Source organism: Rhipicephalus microplus, chromosome X (assembly GCF_043290135.1).
Source record: "Rhipicephalus microplus isolate Deutch F79 chromosome X, USDA_Rmic, whole genome shotgun sequence".
Taxonomy (NCBI): Eukaryota; Metazoa; Arthropoda; class Arachnida; order Ixodida; family Ixodidae; genus Rhipicephalus; species Rhipicephalus microplus.
This window is the reverse complement of record NC_134710.1, coordinates 286,512,278-286,537,198: the sequence shown is the minus strand read 5'-3', so window position 1 is coordinate 286,537,198 and position 24,921 is coordinate 286,512,278. Positions and strand designations below refer to the sequence as shown.

At 46.5% G+C, this 24,921-nt stretch overlaps 1 protein-coding gene and 1 long non-coding RNA gene across 5 annotated transcripts in view; one reads left to right on the top strand and one right to left on the bottom strand.

Annotated features, from left to right (window-relative positions):
• Positions 1–1,410, bottom strand: part of LOC119161447 (rap guanine nucleotide exchange factor 1) — a 146,588-nt gene extending 145,178 nt beyond the window's left edge. For all 4 annotated transcript variants that reach the window (XM_037413915.2, XM_075879266.1, XM_037413916.2 and 1 more), the window contains exon 1: positions 1,184–1,410. In XM_037413915.2, the coding sequence (XP_037269812.2) occupies positions 1,184–1,208 (25 nt within the window). In that variant the 5' untranslated portion in view covers positions 1,209–1,410. The remainder of the gene's footprint in view (positions 1–1,183) is intronic.
• Positions 1,411–17,054: 15,644 nt separating this feature from the next.
• LOC142776151 (uncharacterized) lies at positions 17,055–24,062 on the top strand. Its single transcript, XR_012887349.1, has 3 exons — positions 17,055–17,486; positions 19,001–19,085; positions 23,963–24,062. It is a non-coding gene; the product is annotated as an uncharacterized LOC142776151 (long non-coding RNA).
• Positions 24,063–24,921: the final 859 nt, after the last annotated feature.

Sequence of the window (24,921 nt, the reverse complement as noted above, 5' to 3'; positions counted from 1 at the left end):
ATTGAACAACTCACATGAAAACTTACATTTTTTATACTCTGCAATGCACGCTAAGCAACATTTCATGTGGCAAGAAATTGCAGACACGATGTAAAGAGTGCCATTTCAAATGAGCTTCACGGTTTCCTTACCCTAGAAGAAATTCGTGATGTGAATGTTTTGCCACCTGGCAATGAATCATTGCAATATCCCTCAAAACACGTACGAAGAAGGAGTAATGTTCCACTCAAAAGTTTCGTCTTTTGATTAAAGGGCACACGCACTCTAAAGTTGAAATTTCTGCATACGAATACACGCAGATTTCTTGGCACGAACCACAAGAAAACGAAACGTCTAGTGCCCACGTGTTTTTGACGTTTCTAAACGTCAAGGAAATAGCTCCATGCCTAAGCACTCTATCAAACGAAAAAAAATCACTAAAACACAAGCGGTCGGCACGCCGCCGTCTTGTCCTGCTTAATTAGTTTAATCGGGTCGCATGTTCGCGGTGGTGGTTCGCGCGTGTAAGACATACGCACAAAATGACTTCGGCAGGCGCTAACAATATCGGAAGTCCTTGTGACCAACGGGAGTAATTCGTGTCAAGAGCTTGCTATGGAGTTTCCGCTTTCCCCACTCATTCAGTTCGAAGGAACCGAGACGCGGAAAAATAACGGCACGCCTGCAGATGATAGTACAAGACCGTTTATTCTGCAAGCCGTGTAGTTGAAACCGGACGCTGGCGCCCCATCGACAGCGCTATGATGAATACCAAAGGCGCATCTTCCATCTGTGATTCACCTTCCTGTAGGACGCGAAATTTTGCGTGGGTTAGATGCGCTAAGGAACACTCGTCTCCAGTTGCACGACAGCCGGGCGGAGCCGCAAGGCTGTCCACAAGCAATTCTAGGGACTAACTGGTGAACAAAAAAACAATAAAATAAAATCAGGTACACTACGCGCACAACAAATGATCGAATAACGCGATATGTAAACACAAGGTGTAACAGGCATCCGATCGACAGTCTACTTTCCAGAGTTCACGCGAGCTTTCGCTTAGGGCAATACGATACCCTATTTACGCGCACGCAGGTAGCTCGAAACGCTAACTAAGCAGCACAACAACGCTTGGAAACAATGACAGCCTGAAGCACTTTTTTTCCTCTTTTGAGTTTTACATAATATCGCGAGCAGGGGAGCTTACCATGCTTGTCTGGCTTCTTTGACATGGTTCACCAGTCCAATCCTGGACGCCGGCATTTTAACATGATGAAAGTGTCTTCGAAGTCCCGATGAAACCTATCCTAACAAAAATTTCCATTATGCTAAAACATGTAAGCATGCCGCCCGTGATCGACCATCGACCCTCCCAAACTTTAACGTTCGAGGCTTGAGACACTCCACCACCACTCCGAGTCCACTTTCAGCGCTTCAGCTCCAGCAGCGACCTCTCAGAGGAAATGCACCCATTGTTGCGAGGCTAAGGCGCCGAACGCGTGATAGACGTCCCTTCTCACTTTTGTGTAGGTGTTCTTATTTTTTTGTCGTCAAAGTGGCCAGTTAAGCACTGAGCCTACAAAGTGTTTGTTTTTATTTCAAATTTAAAATTAGTCAGCGTCAAAACCATATAAATGTTTTTTTTTTTTTGTATGAAAAGCAACAGCGCGGGCGTTGCGGATTTAGCGCGCAGTTCAAGTAGGTATATTTCAGTCGAAGCGTATTGTTTCCTCATTATGCCAGAAAGAGTCAAGTTAGCATAAATATTGTGTGACAAAACGAGAGTGTATGATGGGTAGTCCCAGTTTCTCTCTTTGTTCTTCCGTCGCCTTCTCTGGTGTCTATTTTGGGCTCGTCACTCGTTTCCCCCACTTTCGCGGCACTAAAAAGAAAAGAAGAAATAAAGGTCAAGCGAGCGCACTCAATGTTTTCTTGTTTTGTAGAACCATAGCGAATGGGGCGGGCAAATCAAGCCATGATTATGAGGCACCACACCGCTGTGATCAAGCTTTCGGGTCAGCAGCCGAGCACGAGAACACAAGTCTTTCCCACCCCAACCTGATGTCTCAAGCATTTTGCAAAGAAAAATGATGGAGTGAAAGCCCGACACATATGGAACGAATATCACAAAAGTAGACATCCCATCTTAAAGGGTAATGAACCACTTTTCTTAGTATTCATTAGATGACCTCGGTATAGGAAAGAAACAAAATGTTTTATTGCCTCACGAATCGATTGCCGCGAAAAATGCGTAGTCACCAAATGAAGCGAAAGAGCAAACGAAAAACCATGCTTTATTGCCAACGTTACGGCCGGGAACCGGCCTTCGTCAGGGCATACCATGCCGTCAGGGTATGCCCTGACGAAGGCCTGTCCCCGACCGTAGTAACGTTGGCAATAGAGCATCGTTTTATCTGGTGACTTATATAACTCGACCGAATCCAGGAAGACTTTCAAGAAATACCATATATATATATATATATATATATATATATATATATATATATATATATATATATATATATATATATATATATATATATATATATATATATATATATATATATATATATATATATATATATATATATATATATATATATATATATATATTATAAAGAAGATTTATTAAGCAGAAAGGTCGATGCTTGGAAGGCGATGAACCAGCCGCAATTTCCGAGCTCGAGCCGCTGCTGCACACTCGATGCTGCTGCCTCTGCGCCGGAGTACTTCCTCTTCTTTACAATGGCCCCACGGAGAAAAAAGGAGCCATCCTGGTGACTTAGTCCTGGGCAGGCGGCGTTGAACCGTGGTATTGCTTGAGCCTCTGGACGTGTACAACCTCGCGGTTGCGACGTCGCAAGTCTGATGGTGGCGTAAGAGGCTCAATGAGGTAGTTTACTGGCGAAGTTTGTTCGACAATACGATATGGCCCATCGTACTTTGGCAGAAGTTTGGAAGAGAGCCCAGGTGTGCGATGCGGCACTGACAGCAATACAAGAGAACCCGGAAGAAAAACGAGAGTTGAAGTCTGGGCATCATGAATTGCTTTTTGCCTGTTTTGGTCATCGCAGGTAAAGCGACGAGCTAACTGGCGGCATTCTTCTGCGTGTCTGGCGGCGTCCAAGATCGGTAGGCACTCGGACGCGTCTGGTCGATAGGGCGAAATGGTGTCAATGGTGTGGGAGGGGTGACGGCCGTAGAGGAGGTAAAAAGGGGAGAAGCCTGTTGTCGCTTGCGTTGCCGTATTATAGGCGTATGTAATGAATGGGAGAACTAAGTCCCCGTTAGAGTGGTCAGGCGTCACATACATAGATAGCATGTCACCGAGAGTACGATTAAAGCGCTCGGTAGCCCCATTGGTTTGTGGGTGGTAAGCGGTACATGTGCGATGTACAATAGCACACTCAGCGAGCAATTTTTCAATGACCTCGGACAAGAAGGCGCGGCCGCGGTCACTGAGGAGTTCTTGAGGGCCTCCATGACGCAACACAAAATGACGCAGTAGGAAAGTGGCAACCTCCTGTGCTGTAGCCGTTTTAAGAGCAGCGGTCTCAGCATAGCGCGTTAGGTGGTCGATAGCAACTATTATCCACCTGTTGCCAGTCGGAGTCAATGGAAGTGGCCCATAAATATCTATTCCAACCCGTTCGAAGGGTCGGGAAGGGCATGGTAAAGGCTGCAGTTCACCGGCGGAGGCGTGTGGTGGAGATTTTCGGCGCTGACATTCGGCACAAGAGCGGACGAAGTTGCGGACGAAGGTATACATGCCACGCCAGTAGTAGCGATGTCGAAGTCTTTCGTAGGTCTTGAAGACTCCTGCGTGGCCACATTGTGGGTCAGCGTGAAAAGAGGAACAAATCTGCGACCTCAGGGTTCGTGGAACGACGAGCAGCCACTTGCGTCCCTCTGGTGCGTAGTTACGTCGATAGAGAAGCGTGTCACGTATCGAGAAGTGTGGAACTTGGCGCCGAAGCGTTCGCGTCTTTGGGAGTTCAGAATGTCGGAGAGATGATTGAGGAGAGTCCACGGGTCATTGCGTTGTTCGATAGCAATGGTGTCAAAGGCAAGCGATGACAATGTGGAATCGCAAGCGGAGTCAGCTGTGGCATTCTGGGACAGGGGGGAACGGGAAAGGGCGTCGGCGTCAGCATGCTTCCGTCCTGACCGATAAACCACGCGTATGTCATAATCTTGAATTTTCAACGCCCAGCGAGCGAGGCAGCCAGATGGGTCTTTTAACGTCGAAAGCCAGCACAGCGACGACGTCAGTCACGACGTCAAAAGAACGACCATATAGATATGGGCGAAACTTTCCAAGGGCCCACACAATGGCCAAGCACTCCTTTTCTGTGGCGCTGTAGTTGCTCTCAGCCTTGGTAAGTGTGCGACTAGCGTATGCCACGACGTATTCCTGATGTTCCGGTTTACGCTGTGCGAGCACAGCACCCAGGTCTACACCACTGGTGTCGGTGTGGATTTCAGTTGGAGCTTCAGGATCGAAATGGCGTAGAATGGGTGGCGTCGTAAGAAGCCGTCGCAGGGTGGTGAAAGCCTCGTCGCAGGCAGGGGACCACGATAAGAGGTCTTTACAGCTGCTGAGAAGTTGCGTGAGAGGTTATATAATAGACGCGAAGTTTCGGACGAATCGCCGGAAATACGAACACAAGCCGATGAAACTTCGAAGTTCTTTGATGGTGGCAGGTTTAGGAAACGCCGTAACAGCTCGCAATTTCTCGGGATCCGGGAGGATGCCTTCCTTGGAAACAACTTGGCCCAAAATGTTCAGTTGACGCATGGCAAATCGACATTTTTTGAGGTTTAATTGCAAACCGGCGTTAGTTAAGCAAGTAAGGACGTGCTGAAGGCGACGTAAGTGTGTGTCAAAGTTAGGGGCGAAGACCACGATATCATCGAGGTAACACAAGCATATCTTCCATTTTAGTCCACGCAGGATGTTGTCCATCATTCGTTCGAACGTTGCAGGTGTATTGCAAAGTCCGAAGGGCATGACGGTGAATTCATATAAGCCGTCTGGCGTGACAAAAGTGGTTTTGGGGCGATCGGCCTCCGCCATAGGCACCTGCCAGTAGCCTGACCGCAAGTCTAACGAGGAAAAGAACTCGGCACCCTGCAAACTGTCCAAAGCATCGTCAATGCGCGGTAGTGGATAGACATCCTTCAGCGTGATCTTGTTCAATCGCCGGAAATCGACACAAAAACGAATAGAACCGTCTTTCTTTTTGACGAGAACCACCGGAGACGCCCATGGGCTCTGTGAAGGTCGAATGACGCCTCTGCGAAGCATGTCGTCTACTTGGTCAGCAATGACGCGGCGTTCTGTAGCGGACACGCGATATGGTCGTTGTCGCAGCGGTGAGTGGGACCCAGTGTCGATGTGGTGTTCTACTGCTAAGGCACGGCCGAGAGATGTTTGTTCAACGTCGAAAGAGTGGCGGTAGCTCTCAAGAATGGTGAGGAGTTGTGAACGCTGCGAAGATGTCAAATCTGCAGCGATGAATGGTTGAATTATGTTTGCCGACGTTGAGTCAGGCGCTGAGACGACAGACAGTTCACAGACGGAGGTAGAAGGCACCTCATCGGGGACGGATATAATTCTGGAAGAACTGATTGTCTCGACGTGGCCAAGGCACTCGTGACAAAGTAGGGATAAAGACGACGACTCATGATTATAAATTGGCATTGTGGTTGACCCTTCTACAAGATCGAGAGCAGCAAAAGGCAGGGGGAGGGCTCTTCGGGCGAGGAATATTGGAGATGGTGTGAAGAAGACCGTGCCATCGGATATGGCGCTGCATGAAACTGGCACGAGCGCAAAAGAGCATGGAGGGATGTAGGTGTCATCGCTAACGACAAGTTTAGCGGCAAACTGGGTGTCGACGGACGCTTGGTCATCCAGTGAGCAAAATTCGACCTCAGCCCTAGCACAGTTGATTACGGCGTTATGACGCGACAAAAAGTCCCATCCCAAAATAATATTGTGAGAGCATGATGAAAGAACCACGAACTCTATCGTATACAGAACGTCCTGAATTGTCACGCGGGCTGTACATACTGCGGTCGGTTGAACTGGTTGAGCACTGGCTGTGCGAAGCGATAATCCGGAGAAAGGCGTCGTAACCTTACGAACTGAGCGACAAAATCCAGCATCTATAACCGAAACAGCTGCACCGGTATCTACAAGAGCGACAGTAGGGATATTTTCGACGAACACATCAATAACATTTGTAGGTAACAAATGAGGACTTGGGCAAACCGAAACTTGCGCAGTTCTTGCCTCAGGAACTGCGTCGTCTAGTTTTCCTCCTCGTTAGGTGCGGGCCGTCGACGCATAGGAGAAGGCGAGCGGCGGCGTGGAGAGGGCGAGCGAAGACGTCCCGGCCGAGGGCGGTGGTCGTCCTGGTAGCGGGCTGGCATTGGAGTGGAGGAACCGTATCGCGCGTTGGAGTCAAGCGAGAAGAAAGGCTCACGGCGGTTTTCATTGGTGATATGCGTCCGGCGGCGGCAATACCTTGCGACGTGTCCGGGGTATCGACAAGCGTAACATATCGGGCGATTATCGAGGGTGCGCCACGGGTTGGCGGTGTTAGTGCTGGTCCAGAGAACTGGAGCTGGGGGATAGCTCGCGCGAGGCTGGAACGGAGGCGCAGGCGCCTTGCGAGTTGGCATGGCTGCAGCCGCGGCGTAGGCGAGAGGAGCAGCCACAAGATTAGGCTCGCGAGCAGCTGGTAAGGCCTCGGCGACCTCTCCTTGAATGACGTCACGTAGAGACGATGGTAAAGTTGTGGTAGCTTCTGGTGTGAAAGGCACCAAGGAAAGCTGTCGTGCAACTTCTTCGCGGACAAATGCTTTTATTTCGGCTATTAGTGACGCGTGGTCATGACCACTGATCACACTAGACAGCGATGCCAAATCGTGCGCTGGAGGACGTCTTGTCAGAGCTCGCTGCTTCCGCAATTCATCGTAGCTTTGGCAGAGGCTAATTACGTCGTTAACAGTGGTCGGGCTTTTCGCCAAGAGCATTTGAAAAGCGTCGTCGTCAATCCCTTTGAGGATGTGCTTACATTTTTCAGCTTCCGTCATTTCGGCGTTCACGCGTCTGCACAAATCGACGACGTCCTCTATGTAACTTGTGAAGGTTTCACCCGTTTCTTGTGCGCGTGTGCGTAAACGTTGCTCGGCACGAAGTTTTCGGACGGCAGGTCGATCGAAGACTGCTACAATCGACGTTTTAAATTGCGGCCACGTTCGGACGTCTGCCTGGTGGTTTCTAAGTCAAAGGCTGGCTACACCCGCGAGATAGAACGAAACGCGTGTCAACTTGTCCGCATCCGTCCATCTGTTTAAAGCGCTCACCCGTTCGAAAGTCGAGAGCCACTCTTCAACGTCGTTGTCATCTGTTCCACTGAAGATTGGAGGCTCCCGCTGAGGAACACTGCCTGGACAGGTGGCCGGAAGAGATGGAAGCGTCTGCTGATCGGCGTCCGGCATAGCAGAAGGTAGCCGTCGAGAACGGAGTTCCAGGATGGTAGCGGGAAGGTGTAAGGGACGGTACCCAGCACCTCCACCAATTATAAAGGAGATTTATTAAGCAGAAAAGTTGGTGCTTGGAAGGCTTGGAAGGCGATGCACCAGCCGCAATTTCCGAGCTCGAGCCGCTGCTGCACACTCGATGCTGCTGCCTCTGCGCCGGAGTACTTCCTCTTCTTTACAATATATATATATATATATATATATATATATATATATATATATATATATATATATATATATATATATATATATATATATATATAGCCACGACTGACGCATCGTCCTAGTGCTAGCTACCTGGTGCTTTATTAAATCCCCCAGTACTTGTGACTCATCGTGACAACTGGTGGAAGTGCTGGGTAGTCTCACGGATGCTACAGACCCCCCCAGGAAGCCGCGATACGAGTCCAGTGCCAGTCAATACTCCCGTGCATCGGACCAGCCGCCGAATCAGGGGATTGCCTCCGGAAGCCGACGATACTGCTCCCACCACGTCGACAAACATGACCAGCGCTTCGGTGCAAACCTCGGCGACCGGCACGGAAAGCACGACGTCGAACCGCTACACGTTGGAAAGCCCACGCGCACCGGCGACGTTCCATGGCTCGGAGCACGAAGACGTTGAGGACTGGTTGGCGGATTTCGAGCGCGTAGCCGCCTTGAATCAGTGGGACGACGCGGCGAAACTGGGTCGTGTCTACTTCTATCTCGAAGACGGGGCACGTACGTGGTATCAAAACCGAGAGGAACAGCTGACGACGTGGCCCGAATTCTCTCGTAGACTTCTGCAGACGTATGCCAGTGCTGATCGCCAAGAACGAGCTGAACGAGCTGAACGAGCTATTCTGGCCCGCGTCCAGCTGCCAAACGAAACTGTGACCACGTTCGTCGAAGACATGACGCGCCTCTTCCGACGGGCCGATTCAAGAATGACGGAGGACAAGAAGTTGCGTCACTTGATGCGCGGTGTCAAGGACCAGCTTTTTGCCGGCCTCGTGCGCAGCCCTCCGAAGACGGTCGCGGAGTTCTTGTCCGAGGCCGTGACAATGGAAAAAATGCTGCAGCAGCGATCCAACCAATACAACAGGCAAGTCAATGGCATGTCTACTGCCGACATTTTCACCGCCACTAGAACCAACAACGACTATCTACGTGAACTCATCCGTGGTATAATACGTGAAGAGTTACAAAAGGCTGGTGTAACACCTCATCCTACAGTAAACTCTATTACAACTGTGATCAAGGATGAGCTGCACCAGGCCCTCCGGGACACCTTGCCTCATGATACAGCTGTGCCAGCTCCTGCTGAATACCGCCGTGAGACAACCTACGCAGAAGCTTTGAAACGCCCTGCTGCATCGCCGCCATTATTCGTCCATCCTGTTCCTGCTGTTTCACTACAGTCAGCGCAGCACATGCCGTACTACGAAGGCACGTACACGCCACCACCGTTGGCCTTTGTCCCTGGTGCTTCTGTCGCCCATCGTTCAGTGCAACCAATTCAGTACATCGACGATCGGCGCACGTCTCCTCGAAAGTCTGATGTTTGGCGCACACCTGATCGCCGGCCTCTGTGCTTTCACTGTGGAGAAGCTGATCACTTGTACCGCCAGTGCCCGTATCGCCGTCTTGGGCTTCGCGGCTTCTCTGCGTACTCACCGCCACCCCGTTACGGCCAGAGACCGCGCGACATCGAAAACTACCTCTCCCAGCAGCATGCACCACCATCTGCCGGGCGCCAGTCGCGCTCGCCATCACCGAGGCGATTTTCATCAACGCCCCAGCGGTATTCTACCACACGGTCTCCCAGCCCCCGTCGGGAAAACTAGACAAAGCGACCTCTGGGGGCGGGGTCGCTGAACGTCGAAGCGCTGAAGACCTCCCATTGACGCAGAACTGTACAGAAACCGGTCCGACATCACATACTGCTGCAAAGGATGGCCGACTTTCACTCGACATAGCAGTGACAATTGATGGTTGTGCAGTTAATGCGTTATTGGACACCGGCGCAGACTATTCCATACTGAGCGGGAAACTGACAACGCAGCTGAAGAAAGTCATCACGCCGTGGCATAACTCGCAGATTCGGACAGCTGGTGGCCACGTCGTTACTCCACTGGGTGCCTGCACAACTAGAGTACAGATTCAAGGGTACACATTCGTAGCAAGCTGCCTTGTTCTACGCGAATGTTCCCGTGACGTCATTCTGGGAATTGACTTTCTACAAGAAAATGGAGCTATCATTGATCTGCAAGAGCGCCGCGTCACGTTCTCAGCCCAGCGAGCAATCAACGTGCAAGATGGTGGAAGGCGTGTCGACGTACTCCGTATTTCTGAACAGAGTGTGACGCTTCCTCCACGAACAAGTGTTCTAGTCGACGTAACATGCTGTGGTTTGGGCGATGGCGATGTGGTGGCTGAGACAAATTTAGAACACCTCCTGCAGCAAGGCATTTGTGTAGCTAGAAGTGTAGTACACCTTCGTGATGGTCGATCTGAATTGCTCGTAACCAACTTTAGCAACGAGCATCGACATCTTTTCCGTGGCACTTCGATAGCGTTTGCCCACGAAGTAGCAAACGTCACCAACTGTTTCACGTCCGAAATAGTGGATACCGCCGACACGTCAATGAGTAATATTGACATCAATCCTGATCTGCCCACCGTTAACCAGACTGCACTACGAGCGCTTTTGTTCGAGTTCAGGTCTTGCTTCGCAACTTGCTCAAAGATCCGCCAGACGTCCATCACTCAACACAGGATCATCACGTACGAAGACGCACGTCCGATACACCAGAACCCCTACCGCGTGTCGGCCAAAGAACGTGAAGCAATACGTACGCAAGTCACCGAGATGCTTGACGATGGCGTTATTGAACCATCGAACAGCCCGTGGTCATCTCCAGTCGTACTTGTCAAAAAGAAGGACGGGTCGCTACGCTTCTGCGTCGACTACCGAAAGCTTAACAACGTGACGAAAAAGGATGTGTATCCGCTGCCACGTATCGACGATTCGCTGGATAGACTTCGTCGTGCCCATTATTTCACTTCTCTCGATCTCAAAAGCGGGTATTGGCAAATCGAAGTAGATCAGCGAGACCGTGAGAAAACAGCCTTTGTGACTCCAGACGGCCTATACCAATTTCGAGTGCTCCCTTTTGGCTTGTGTTCAGCACCGGCAACTTTCCAGCGAATGATGGACACTGTCCTCACAGGGCTCAAGTGGCAGACTTGTCTTGTCTACCTTGATGATGTGGTGGTCTTCTATACCACGTTCGAGCAGCACCTTCACCGCCTGCGCAGCGTGCTGGGGGCTATCCGATCGGCGGACCTCACACTAAAGCCACAAAAGTGCCACTTCGGCTATAAAGAACTAAAATTTCTTGGACATGTAGTCAGCGCCGAAGGAATCTGTCCTGATCCGGACAAGCTTGCCGCTGTTGCCGAATTACCAGCTCCTGTCTATAAGAAAGCCGTCCTGCGCTTTCTTGGTTTGTGCGCCTACTATCGCCGGTTCATTCATGGCTTTTCACAGATAGCAGAACCTCTGACTCGTCTCACAAGGGACGACACGCCGTTTGTCTGGGAAAACGAGCAACAAGCAGCTTTTGATGAGCTGCGACAGCGCATGCAATCAGCGCCCGTTCTCGCTCATTTCGACGATGATGCTGACACGGAGGTCCATACCGACGCTAGTAACATTGGGCTCGGTGCAGTGCTCGTTCAGCGTCAAGAGAACATCGAAAGAGTGATAGCCTACGCCAGCCGCTCTCTATCCCGTGCCGAGGCAAATTATTCCACTACGGAGAAAGAGTGCCTCGCAGTCGTGTGGGCAATCACCAAGTTCCGCCCGTACCTTTATGGTCGTCCCTTCAAGATAGTGACGGACCATCACGCGCTCTGTTGGTTGGCAAGCCTGCGTGACCCTTCAGGTCGGCTAGCACGGTGGAGTTTGCGGCTGCAGGAATTTGATGTCATCATCGTCCATAAGTCCGGCCGTAAGCATGAGGACGCTGACACACTGTCACGCGCACCCCTTCATGTCGTCAGTCAGGAAGCAGAGGAAGACGAAGGCTTTCTGGGCGCTGTTAGTGCATCAGACTTGAGCAAACGACAGCGAGATGATGCAGAGATTCGTCCAATCATTGATCATTTAGAGGGCCAGGGCGCAATTATACCACGTCATTTATCCCGCTCGTTGACGTCGTTCTGCCTACGAGACGGTGTGCTGTACAAGAAGAACGCTCGTTCGAACAATCGTGCTTACCTCCTGGTGGTTCCTCGAGACATGCGAGACGACGTCCTCTTCGCTTGCCATGACGAACCCACATCCGGTCATCTGGGCTACTCAAGGACACTTGCCAGAGTGAGCGAGAGGTACTATTGGCCAGGACTTTCAGCAAGCGTAAAGAAGTACGTAAAGAGCTGTCGGGAATGTCAGCGCCGAAAGCAACCATCTGTTAAGCCAGCTGGTTTGCTTCAGCCCATTGAAGCACCCTGCACGCCGTTCGACCAAGTCGGCATGGACATTCTCGGGCCATTTCCTATGTCTGCGGACAGCAACAAATGGGTGATCGTCGCGACCGACTATTTGACACGCTACGCTGAAACCCAGGCGATCCCACGAGCCACGGCTTCTGAGGTAGCACAATTTTTCATGCGCCACATCGTGTTACGACACGGTGCTCCTTCCAGTGTAATAACGGACAGAGGGACGGCATTCACGGCGCAGCTTACGGACGAAGTTTTCAAACTGAGCAACACCAGACACCGAAGGACAACTGCGTACCACCCGCAAACCAACGGACTTACTGAACGACTGAACAAGACCCTCGCAGACATGATCTCAATGTACATCGACGTACAGCACAAAACATGGGACCGGATCTTGCCTTACGTGACCTTCGCGTATAATACCGCCGTGCAAGAGACCACGCGATTCATGCCATTTCGGCTTCTCTACGGCCGCGAAGTGCAGACCATGCTAGACTCAATGCTACCGTGTCAGGACGAAGACGAGTTGGCAACAGACGCCGAAGAATTCGCAGAGCGTGCCGAGGAAGCCCGGCAGCTCGCGCGACTGCACATCGGCCAGCAACAGCAGGCAGACGCACGACGCTATAATACCCGCCACAGAGAAGTGTTTTACAACCCCGGAGATCAAGTTTGGGTGTGGACGCCCGTCCGCCGCCGTGGCCTTAGTGAAAAGTTGCTGAGCCGGTACTTTGGCCCATATAAAGTGTTACGCCGCGTCAGTGACGTGAACTACGAAGTGGTTCCGGACTCAACACCCCATGCACGGAGCAGGACACGGCTGAGGCCGGACGTCGTTCATGTGTTGCGCATGAAGCCATTTATTGCGCGTTGTTCGTAACTTTTCCTTTACCGTACAGCGTTCTTTGTGTTTTTTGTTTATTTTGTGAACTTACTTTCTCGTTCATTGACGTTTCCTATGTTGGCACGCTCTTCAATTTTTACTTTCACTTCATGCGAATTTCCATTTTTTTTCACGTGCCTATGTAGTAGTATCGCGGTGCTCCTATGTACTTCCCTTTCCTCTTTTTGGTACTTGTTTTTTTTCTTTTCGGAAGGGGGGATAATGCCGCCAGCACGTAGTGGGTTGACAGCAAGAGCGGCTCTAAATCTGGAGGAAAAAAGAAGATCGCGTTCTTTTTTGCTCGAGAGCCAGCCACGACTGACGCATCGTCCTAGTGCTAGCTACCTGGTGCTTTATTAAATCCCCCAGTACTTGTGACTCATCGTGACAATATATATATATATATATATATATATATATATATATATATATATATATATATATATATATATATATATATATATATATATATATGGGCTCGGGTCCATTGTGCCATCCCTGGCTACGGCACTGGTCTTTGCTCTGCTGCAGTGGGCGTAGTAAAGCTGGTGATAAGTAAGTCAACACGTGTACCTAGGGGTGCAGTTAAAGCTACGTATTCTCCAGACCACTACTTCTTCGGAGGGGTCTCCATACGCAAGACGTCGTCGAACAGTACCTTCAACGAAAGCAAGTACTGATACATCAAAGAGATTCACCACAAAGATGAGATAATTTTTTTTCTATTTCACAAATGAAAATTGCAAGCAACTAATTTATTGTGAGGAATCAAATATACAACTGCCTATATGTAGCGATACAGGAGGACCATTACCTCCTTCACAAATGGAAGTTAAGGGAATGCATGAATGAAAAAGTTATTCTAATACTTAGGTATCAAAAACATCTTAAGGAAAGCCAATTTCCTGTATATGTTCAATAAAGGAGTTTACAAAAGAAACCGAGCGCACAAAAAGCAGCAAACATATAAAAATACACCTTGCATTGAAGAGGAAAACCTCTCTTATGGCATTCGCAAAGAACGAACTGTGCATGCCAGCCCCGAATTTCAAAGAATGTACTGGTATATAGTAATCGCCATAAAGAGCTTATGTAGTTTTATATAATGCCTAATTTACAGGGTTCTTTTTTTTCTGTATGGGGCGCTGCTTGGCGCGCTTGACTTTGATGAACCACTTGAAAGACTGAGCAAGATGTCTAGCGCAAAATGCCGTAAGAGTTTCTGAAAAAAAAAAAAGTGAGCGTCACTTCAGACCCGTTAAAAAGCTTGCAGAAGGAATTCACCGATTACACGAGACCTTTGGAAACGGATCTCACGCAAAATAAAGCGGACAACCAGATGAAATGTGGGCAAGCACAACACACACGCAGCATTACACGAGCGCACACACTCGCGCATGCACAAACACATGCAGCTAGGCGCATGCGCACAGCTTGACACTACAAACCAGCACCAACGTACCATTATTAAAGCGCAAGTGCCAGCATAGCCCTTTACGAGCCTGGTGTGCGTAGCCTGGTACGCACCTCCTGGCTACGCCATTGTGATCAAGGCGGGGCGCTAGACATTTCGTTGTGCGTACCACATGCGAAAGACTGCTTCAGGACTGAAAAAACCCTTGCGAAAATGAATTTTTAGAGTCTAATGTGCAGCTTATACACACCTAATCAGTCATTAGATTGACATTTGACCTGCAAAGCCTAATGTCTCTTAGCATCAGGTGTGCAATGGAGACTCAGATGACAACATGCACCAGGATTTCTGATGATAAAAGTATGCAGATTTTCCAGTGCGTGTCCTAATGTCAAAACACATCACAATGAAAAAAAAATTGCGTTAATCTCTTATAGCCAACAAAAACTCAATTTCTTACTACTAAAAGTAATAATCGCGGGAATTCTAGATCCCAAAACCACTATATGATTATGAAGAACGCCGTAAAGAAGTGCTTAAGAAATTTCGACGATCTGTAATTTCTTAACGTGAACCTAAGTCTAATTCAATTACTTGCTGATCTCGACATTCACGTACAAGTTGTCTTTCGGAAATCTAAAACACTAAACAGTTTGTATTCCCATAGATTTTCGATCATGTTTCAGTAAATATAACATCGACACGAAGAGAATGTGTAAATCAGCTACGCAATAATAATAATAATAATAATAATAATAATAATAATAATAATAATAATAATAATAATAATAATAATAATAATAATAATAATAATAATAATAATAATAATAATAATAATAATAATAATAATAATAATAATAATAATAATCCAGGGTCTCTTATGCATTCACGTAAGACAACTCGAAGGCGATAGCCATCTCTTTCTTTTTGTCCAATAAGTCGACGTGTTCATCCTGCCGCCCTTCAACAACTTTCTGCAACTAATGTGGTTATCCATTACCTCCCCGGTTAAAGCCGCCGTTGTGCGTAGCCGATCAGCCAGCCAGCCAGGATTGGGTGCGATGTAATATGACTTTATCATGTGACGCTATAATGACACGTCATCTGGTGGTGATTATTTTTTGCATGCATCTATTGTTGCCTACATTGCAGGATGCGAGACGCTGCCGACGGTCAAATTTTACATTTAATGGGGCATCTAAGTTGTGATTTTATTATTAATCAATGATTTATTATTTACTTATTCATGTAGCGTGCCCAGAAACAATTATAAGGTTGTACAGGCCCATCTAAAACAAGAACGACTATTATTATTATTATTATTATTATTATTATTATTATTATTATTATTATTATTATTATTATTATTATTATTATTATTATTATTATTATTATTATTATTAATGATGATGAGATATTCATGCCAGAAGCGCGATGTGGAGGCAAACTCTGCTGGGGCATTCAGGGGTGCTTTCCACCACCTTGCACGCATACATTTTGAATATGTATTTAAAACTAACAAGCATAGCGTCGACCACTTACGCTGAAGCGGTAACCCAAACAGTTGCATAGACGTGCCAATTTGCATGGAGGGGGATGGTTACATTACCCGATCAGTGTACACCGATGATTGATTGATTTGTGGGGTTTAACGTCCCAAAACAACGTTATGATTATGAGAGACGCCGTAGTGGAGGGCTCCGGAAATTTCGACCACCTGGGTTCTTTAACAAAATCTGAGCACACGGGCCTACAACATTTCCGCCTCCATCGAAAATGCAGCCGCCGCAGCCGGGATTCGATGCCGCGACCTGCGGGTTAGCAGCCGAGTACCTTAGGCACTAGACCACCGCGGCGGGGCTCAGTGGACACCGAGGGCAACACAGGAGATAAACTTATCGTATCGCTGTAGTGAGCATTTGAAAGCGTATTTAAATATCAGTCACACTTTTACAAGAAAAATTCGGCTGGGAGCTGCAACTGCCAAATGTGTGCCCCTCTCCCCCCTCCCTGCCACCGGTAGGTGGTGGAGAGCGAAGGCGTGATAGAGAGGGAGAGAGAAGTTTTAATGAACATGCATGCCACTCACCCCGCCACTGTTTTGCTGTCACAACGCTAGCCGTCACGCAGAGACAGCGGCGTACTACGGTAAAAAAAAAACAAATAAACAAGGAAGGTAAGGTAAAGAATCACTCGTTGATCTCGGGGAGGAGGGGGGAGCAGGCAAACAGTCATTTTGCTCTATGTATGCCACGCCGAAAAAAAAAAAAACAAATCGCCCGAAAGGCGCATGGAGGGGGCAGGCCAGAAAGGTGTAACGGACTCGGTGTGACAGCCCCTGGCTACGCCACTGCGTAGAGACGTGAAGGAACGGACACTCGGTCAGATACCTTTCTTCTCTGTAGAGCTGGAATGCATGCCACTCATTCTTTTCTGCACACGAACAAAGCCGCAGCTGCAAAAGCAATGCCTCTGAGATCTGCGCTTATTGGCCTTTGTTGCAGAGACTCAGAAATAACCATCGCTTTTAACATGAGTTGGAAAACCTTTTTTGTTTTGCAAAACAAAATACATACAACTGCATAATTACAAATAGTGCAAACTAAAATTAGGAAAGCTTCGTTTGGCTTGAAAAGTTATGAATACACTTGATTGTTATTGTAAAATATCTGTATAGTGATACGTTAGGTCTGCCACCTGCACACTTATTTTCGTTAGGCCTGTAAATCAGCAGTTGCAACAGGCCTCGATGTAGTGCAGGCTCACCACCAGGTTCACGCAAGAACATGTGCTGAAAGTCCGCGGTTACATAATTGCGTGTTGATAGATATTGCGTTCATTGTATACTTATCCTCCTTTGGAATTCGTCTACGGGATAGTTTCCGCGTGTCGGGAAGTTCTGCTGCTTTGATCGAGTGGCGGACGATGACTCACCGTACGTGTCCGCTCCAAAAATCCATATCGGACGCGCGCCTTGTGCTCGCTGTGAAAAGTGATTTCTTCCTCCATTTATCGATTACTCGTGTATTTCGCGTGATTCAATGTCGAGTGTACTTCCGAGGACAATGCACGACCCCTGCTGTGACAACAAGTGACTGATGTTATGCGAGAGCGTGAGCTTTCTGACGGGGTACTGAAGAGTGTTCAGCCAATGTCAAAACTTCGGTAAGTTGAAGAAAGTCGGTGAACTACGTAACTGAGTTACTTCATTGTGTGACAAATAGTATGCAGTAGGCGGTGGCCCGGGCGGCTTGTTGGCACAGCGAGTATGACGAACCAGAGTCCTGATAGGCAGGTATGTTTTAAGGTGGCTTATTTTATATTACCGTAAGAAACAGTCGCCGTGTGCGTTGATTGCATGTTTAAAGATTCGCGTTGCGCCACGCGATCTATCCTTCGGTCATGCAAGCCTCTTGTCGTGCTGTTATTCCTTGGCTGTTTACTGCACGAGATTATCCTTTGATCCCTTGTCGCCCAGTAAAAGTGTCTGCTTTTAAACATACGGGTGTCGCGAGAGCAGTTCACGTTCGCCCAACTCGATAGTTTGTGCGTTTTTACGCGCAAAACAATCACACAACTGACACGTAGACAGAAAAACGCACAGCCCTGTGAAGCACACACGAAAGATGTTTTCGTGGCTGTGCTTCGAATCCTTGTGCCAGAAATCCATGTAATTTCTCTGTGGTTAGAATTTCAACGTAGCTGCCTCATAAATATTTTAAGATAGCTAACTTGAAGTATACGTATTTCAGTAATCTGCAGTATGTCCTGAAACTAAGAGTACACTCCTACTGCTGCATTGAAGATATGTTGATAGCGAGTGTTAGTAGAAGAATATAGGAATTCAATTTAGTTGAGCTAATACATGACACCCTTTGTTGCAATATCTGTGTGAACATTTGTTAGCTATATAAATCCTTGTTTTCTACTTGAAGCGTACCAGGTGCTCTATCACAAATAACTTACACTGTGCTCATGTAATATAATTGTTGCTTGATTGTGTGGTGCTTCAAGATGTATTTTCGTGCTTTCTTTTTTACATCAGTGTTGTACTGATATCGCTTACTTGCTTGTGTGACGAGGATGTATAACCTATGTGTAGCATTCAGGGATTTAGTATTTATTTTGTCATGTGAGGCAGTAAATTAGAAGCAAAAATATCCAGATGTCGACAGAAATTTTCGGAATATTAATATTTGTGCAAAGGGCTTATGTAATAAAAGAAATGCTACAAATAGCTTGTGTGAACCAAAGTCAAACTACAATGGGAATTTGCTTAGGAGTACCAACAGTTTGTTTCCTGAATAGCTTACGTTTATGATGTAATACAGTATGTATAGCTCGCTCTTACACACGTCATGTGTGCATAGACGATGCACTCTTTGCAAATATTGTTTTCATCAGTTAGATCACCCATACACATGTGCATGCTCTGCAAAGTGTTTTTAAATGCGAAACATTCAGTGGCACTCTGTCAGTTGTCAGCAAAAAGGGGCTAGTCCAATATTGCCTGTTTTGATTGTGCCATGATCCCTTTATTCAAGGATTTACCTTTTAATGTGTCAGTATACACGTTGCTAAGACATGTTTGGTACTCACTATCTGTGTGTGATATAACGTTTGTTGTGTGTGAAAGTAATCTTTTGTGGTATCTTTTATGTATGTATCGGCGATGACAGCATTTCATGGTCCCGACACGGAGGACAGGTTGCAGTACACGATTGGAGTGGTCTTCCTGCAAGCCCTAACGAGCCTTATTAAGTGGTAGGCATTGCTTTTTGTTACCACAGAGTGATAGTTCAGATACATAGCACCTATTGATGTATAGCATACAACGTCTTTTAGCTTAGGTGTGGGAAGCGTATGACCTGCACTTCAATGCAGCATTCCTTGGACATGAAACATGCATCATTTGGTTTGTAATCCTTGAACATGAAATGTTGCCGGAGCCAAGGTTGTGACTCTTGGAGGCGTCTTGATAATGGGAACAACGGTTGCTTGTCACTGCTTTCTTGACCAAGGCAAGAGTTCTTGTTAAAGAGTTGCACAAGGGAAAACATTCAGCATTAGATAATATTTAGGTAATATTATTCAGCATTAGGTAATATTTAGGTAATATTATTAATACATTCAAAATTAGGTAATATTTAGCTCAATATAACACAAGGATTAGACCGGTGCACTTTAAACAAAATGGGTTATCGCAACGGAAGCACAAAAATTTACAGAATGATGCTCACCCTGTTATTTTTAGTGTTTCGGTTGCAATAAACCATTTTATATAAAGTTGGGGCACGTGTTGCATCCTCTCTCATGGTCTTTGTGTTACATTGTGCTAAATATCACATCAGTTAGAAAGTTGGCTGCAGGGACATTTTCTCGTATAGACTTTGTTGGTCTTTTCTTCAAATTTCCTCCATCAACATCTATTTTGTTTGGAACTGCCATGAAACTGCGTGCAGTGAAATCTTACTTATAATCATGTTTCGCTTATTGTCGCGATGATTGCTTTTACCTTAAAGGGGTGGTGCCACCAAATTTGTGGCATGCGTTTTCTTTGCTGTAAGTGTTTCCTTCGGCTCCAGAAAGCATGATACACGCACCAAGATTCGTGTATTTTCGCTAAATAATTTAATAGTGCTCTACTTATGGGGACCATTTTCGGTTTCTGTTTCACGGCGCCGAGTTGGCCAGTGACGTCAATGCATGGGTGGCTTTGTCACGTGACCACACAAGGCTGTGACGTACATCGTACTGAGTTTCGTCTGCTCTCACAGACGTGCCACACAAGCACCCGCAAAAGAAACGCACTGACAGTCGTCGAGGCCATCTGCAGTAGCATCCAGGCAGTGGCAAACCCAAAGGCAGCCAGAAGGAAACAAAGCGTTTATCTTTACAACGTATGTACAGTAGGCTGAAGGAGGAGAAGACAGCCCCGCTGTTGGACGCGCGCAGCGTCTCTGACCGACGCCTTCGTTGTCCGCAAAGGACGCGTAGAGTGTCTGTTCTAAAGCACCCAATGTCCTCGAGCGACGCGCACTGTCTATCGGCAAGAGATGCTAGCACACTCGTAACAGCAGCCTCGTTTCGGAGATGAAGGAGGTCACTCGCGTCACTACAAAACTGGTGTGACGTCACAATAACTGCCTTTGCTTCTCCTATTCTGAAACGTCAGTGTTTCTGCGCAAGCGATGGGACTAGATCGCGAGAGTGAGCATTCAGGTACACTTTTAAAAGTTAATTAAAATATATTTTACGCGTTTCTTGTCACCAACCCTTTGTGGGGTGAGTGCTTGCATACAAAAGAAACCAACAAAAGGCTTGGGGTAGCCTCGAAATTTGGTGGCACCACCCCTTAAAATTTTTTTTGTGGAATTGAAAGATTTCTTTATAACAAAGTTCTTTTTTTTACAAGTAGAAGTGTCATTCATTTTTTGTTCTTTTTACAGGGACAGTAAACAACAACGAAGTCTAAAAAATTTAATGAATTTAAATAAGTACACTTTTGCTATGTACACATTCTGCCAAAGAATTTTGCAAATTCATGTTTAAGAAAGTTTCAGGGGCTGTTGTTTCAGCTCGTTTTCGAATTTTCACGTGTATCGGCAGATTTGTGGTATTTTTATAAGTTGTAGTGCAATCTTGTTTTAAGTAACATTGTGCAACATGCAAGTACCTCTTGCTTTCTGACAAAGCCTTCTCAGATAATCGTTACGCCCGAAAGTCTGATCTTCTGAATTAGGGACAGCTTTTCTTGGGAGGCAGCTCATACTCATGCTTCATTACATTGTTTGGAATATGTTCCCGCCACAATCTATGAAAATACCATGAATGTGCGCTTGTAACACAGCTCACAAGACATGGAGGCCTATATTACAGAGAAGTGTAATCTGTGTGATAGTGCCTTGAATAGCCTTGTTGGGCTGCAAAGGTAAATTGTTGAAAAAATTCATGCTCTTACGTAAGTACAGTACTCACGGATTGAAACAGGACACTCGGAGCGTGTGGCCGACGGTACATGTGCCGCTGCTCGTGAGTGCGCATAGAACCAGTGTGTTGTGTTTTGGTTTAGGGTGATAGGGAGAACACCTATGGAGCAGGACTACTCCTTCAGATTGCCAAATTGTTGGCCTGTAGTTCACCACGTGTACACTGCCAGGGCAGCACTGCAAGGCTCACGCACATTCGCATGTCGACCAAACTGGCTCGCAGCTGCGCACCACTTTCATTGCCACGCCAGCAGACGACCTTCTCGTTCTGCGTGCTTAGGCAATGCAGTACGCATGCTGTGCTAGTAAGACGCAGGATTCAGTTAGTAGATTGCACTTTGTGTGCATTTGTAGACATGATAAACATCTGCACAAAAGCATGGAAAGTTTACTTCATGGTTCATGTCTCGACAAGAAAGAAAATGTCTGGCATGCTTTCCTTCATGCAACATGGAAATAATATGTGTTAGTGTTGTTAGGGCACACTGTGGCTTATTTTTGAATAAAAATGTGAGCAGCTCACTCGTTCTTCCGTGGCCAACAGCTCTACAAATGCTTGCAACGCAGAAAAGCCGCACTATTCTCTGCTCGGGTCGAGACTACAAAGTACCAAGTCGTTGTTTTAATGCTGCAACGAAACAGGCCCGTGGATGGTGCTTTTCTTTTTCGTCAGGACAAGAAGCTTGAAAAACTTTTTATGCTTTTGTGCAGCTATTTATCATGTCAACGAGTGCGTTTCAGGTGCGACATCTTAGCGGTATCCAATTTCTTACTTACGAAGCCTACGTGCCCCATCGTCAAAGGGCGCCGATCGAGAGCGTCGTCTGTTTGCGTCACAACATAAATGGTTCGCGCCGTCCCCATCGATTCGGGCTGCATGCATACAAAAGTGCGCTAGCCTTGCAGCGCCATGCTGGAAGTGTGCACTTTGTGAACTAAATAATTGCAGACTTTTTAGCGACTGGAAGGAGTAAGCCTGCTCCGTTGCTTTTTCGCCCTCACTCTATACAACGGTGCAATGCCCTGGTTCCACGAGCACCCTTGAGCGGCGGCACATGCATTGGCGGCCACGCGCTACGAATGTCCTGTTTCGATCCGTGAGTACTGTACAGATATGTTGACCATACTGGGTATGTTGGTACCTACTTGAGAGAAAACGGGAGTGCAAGCAAATACATGGACTGCTGCATCCATTATTCTTTCTGTGTCGGCGTCTAAGCTTATGATTCTGTTCACTCCTGAGCGTACATTTTATTTCCTCGCTGAGTGCGTAGATACACTTTGTATTGTATTATCTGTGTGACGCGTGGGTTCAGGCGATATTTTTGGCATCCGCATGATCTAAAATAGTCATGAGTTCAACACTGTGATGTGCTCTTTCCTTAAATAGTTGAATAGTGCAAGTGTTTGGTCGGGGTGGTAATTCATCGCCTTGAAACTTTTCTAAGGTACAGCAAAGTATGAACAGAGAAAAGGGAGACGACACAAAGTAGTGCTAGTTCGTGTTGCCGCCCTTTTGATTGTGCGTGTTTTTCCTGCTGTTGAAATATTTCTTTAGAAAGAGTTCATATCCTTGTCCTATCAAAACGTTCAGCAAGTGTCAACACACCCCAGTGTGGATTCTTGTGCTTGTTAATGACCAGCGATCAATTTAATAATTTGCAATACTGGCTTGTGAACATGGGCAACTGTGCATTCTAAAGCATGGAGCTAGGTAAAGATATTTCCTTTTTTGTAAAACTTTCGTCACCTCTTCACGGTATCTAAATATAGTATTTTTAGCCATTGAATAATATGCAAAAGTAATCAAGGGTGCAAAAATGTTTCGATTGCTTCCTCCAATCTGTTGCGTGTAGAAAGATGTGTAGAAACGACCTGTAACATGTTACAACGTGCATGTCTGTGTAATGTACTGTAGGTTACAAAAAGCACAATTTTTTAATTGTTTTCGCTAGAGTTGTGTTGCTGTGTCACCTAGACATAGCTCAACATTTCATGTGCCTGTTTGTTGCTCAATTTCACCGTGCACATTGGCGTGTGCATAGGAGTGGGGAGCAGCCCCCCTCTCACCCAACTTGTTACCTACGATGGGGGCTACGAAATTGGAAGCTTACTTAAGTAAGTAAGGTGGGGTGCCATGGTGAACCTCTCCGCCACCCGAGTGTAGAGAAACCCTTCGCAGGCCTATGACTTTGCACCTCTGAGCATGAGCCCTCAACAGTTCTCTGTTAAAGAAGAGGGGTTTTAATGTGGAAGTTTTGTGTAAAACAAATTTGTGGAATAGACCCACTGTTGCAAGCCGTAGTCATACCTTGAGTGCCATTGGAATCGTGAAAGGAGGTTATTCTGCAATATTGCCTTAGAAAAGCTGGCTGAGCTGATTCCTCTGTTCGTGAAAGATGGCATCTCTCCAATTGGTGATGAATCGGCAGACCTCTGAACTGATGTATAGTGGTTAGTTTTTTTTTCAATGCAGCATGAAGTCTTGGCTATGTGGTTCGACATTGAATCCAGATGCATCATTTAATATAACTGATTAAAATATATCAATATTTAGAAAAGGCATAACTCATCCATTGCAATGTCTTTTCATGTGCTGCGCTAAAATGTACGCTTCAGTGCCTTCTAATGTTTTCATGTTCTCTCTTGCAGGTTTTACATACAGCAGTGGTGCCACCACGACGGTGCTACAAGAGACCCTATCATCAGTGCAAAGTCCAAAATTGAATACAAATGCAGTTATTCATGGAAATGTCTCATTTGGTGTTTCTTTGTTTGTAATTTTAAAACAGCACTTTTGCAAGAATTGTAAACAAGGACGAACTACCTCTATTCATTGTCCTATCGGAACTGAATTGCTTGACAATTTAATGCGTGTTTCCAAATGCAGACATTATATACTTGCAGCATTATTTATCGGCCTCGAAAGATTCTGACATGTAAAAAACAATGATCTGTTCATTGGCGGAAATAGTCCGATGGTATTTCCTTTACAATTCTGTAATGTGTGCACACTTTCATATTAATAATGAAGCGATATATTGATCTGCTTTTCAGCAAATGTGCTGTTGATGGCATAGGGCCTTAGTCTACAATGCGACGTTTGATGTCAACCTAATGCATATGCTCGATGGCACTTCACTAGACAACGGCCATCAGAAACTCAGATGTCAGGACTTTATAGACTAACACTAGCCAATGGTCATCAGTAACTCTAGTGGGCCTCTATAAACTTAGGCTAGACTATAGTCATCAGAAACTCGAATGTCATAACTCCGTAGATTAATGGTGGCCAATTACTACTAGACTCACATTAGGTACACATTATAAAAGTGCATTGGGCTGATATTAGATAGTTTAATGATTGTGATTTGGAATGACATTAGCCTGTTTATAAAAGTACAATAAATTTTCTAATAAGAGAATCTACGAAAAAGAAACGACAACATTACGCGTTATTGCGTGTATTCAGGTTGATCGAACAAGCTATTTTTATGTAAGTAGGTATATAGTCTGGTCTCTGGTGCATTTTCGATTGAGACCAACGGAACATTTCTCTAGAATGATTAGCTTGCCCTTGCAGATTGCACGATAACACCTCTACGATAGGA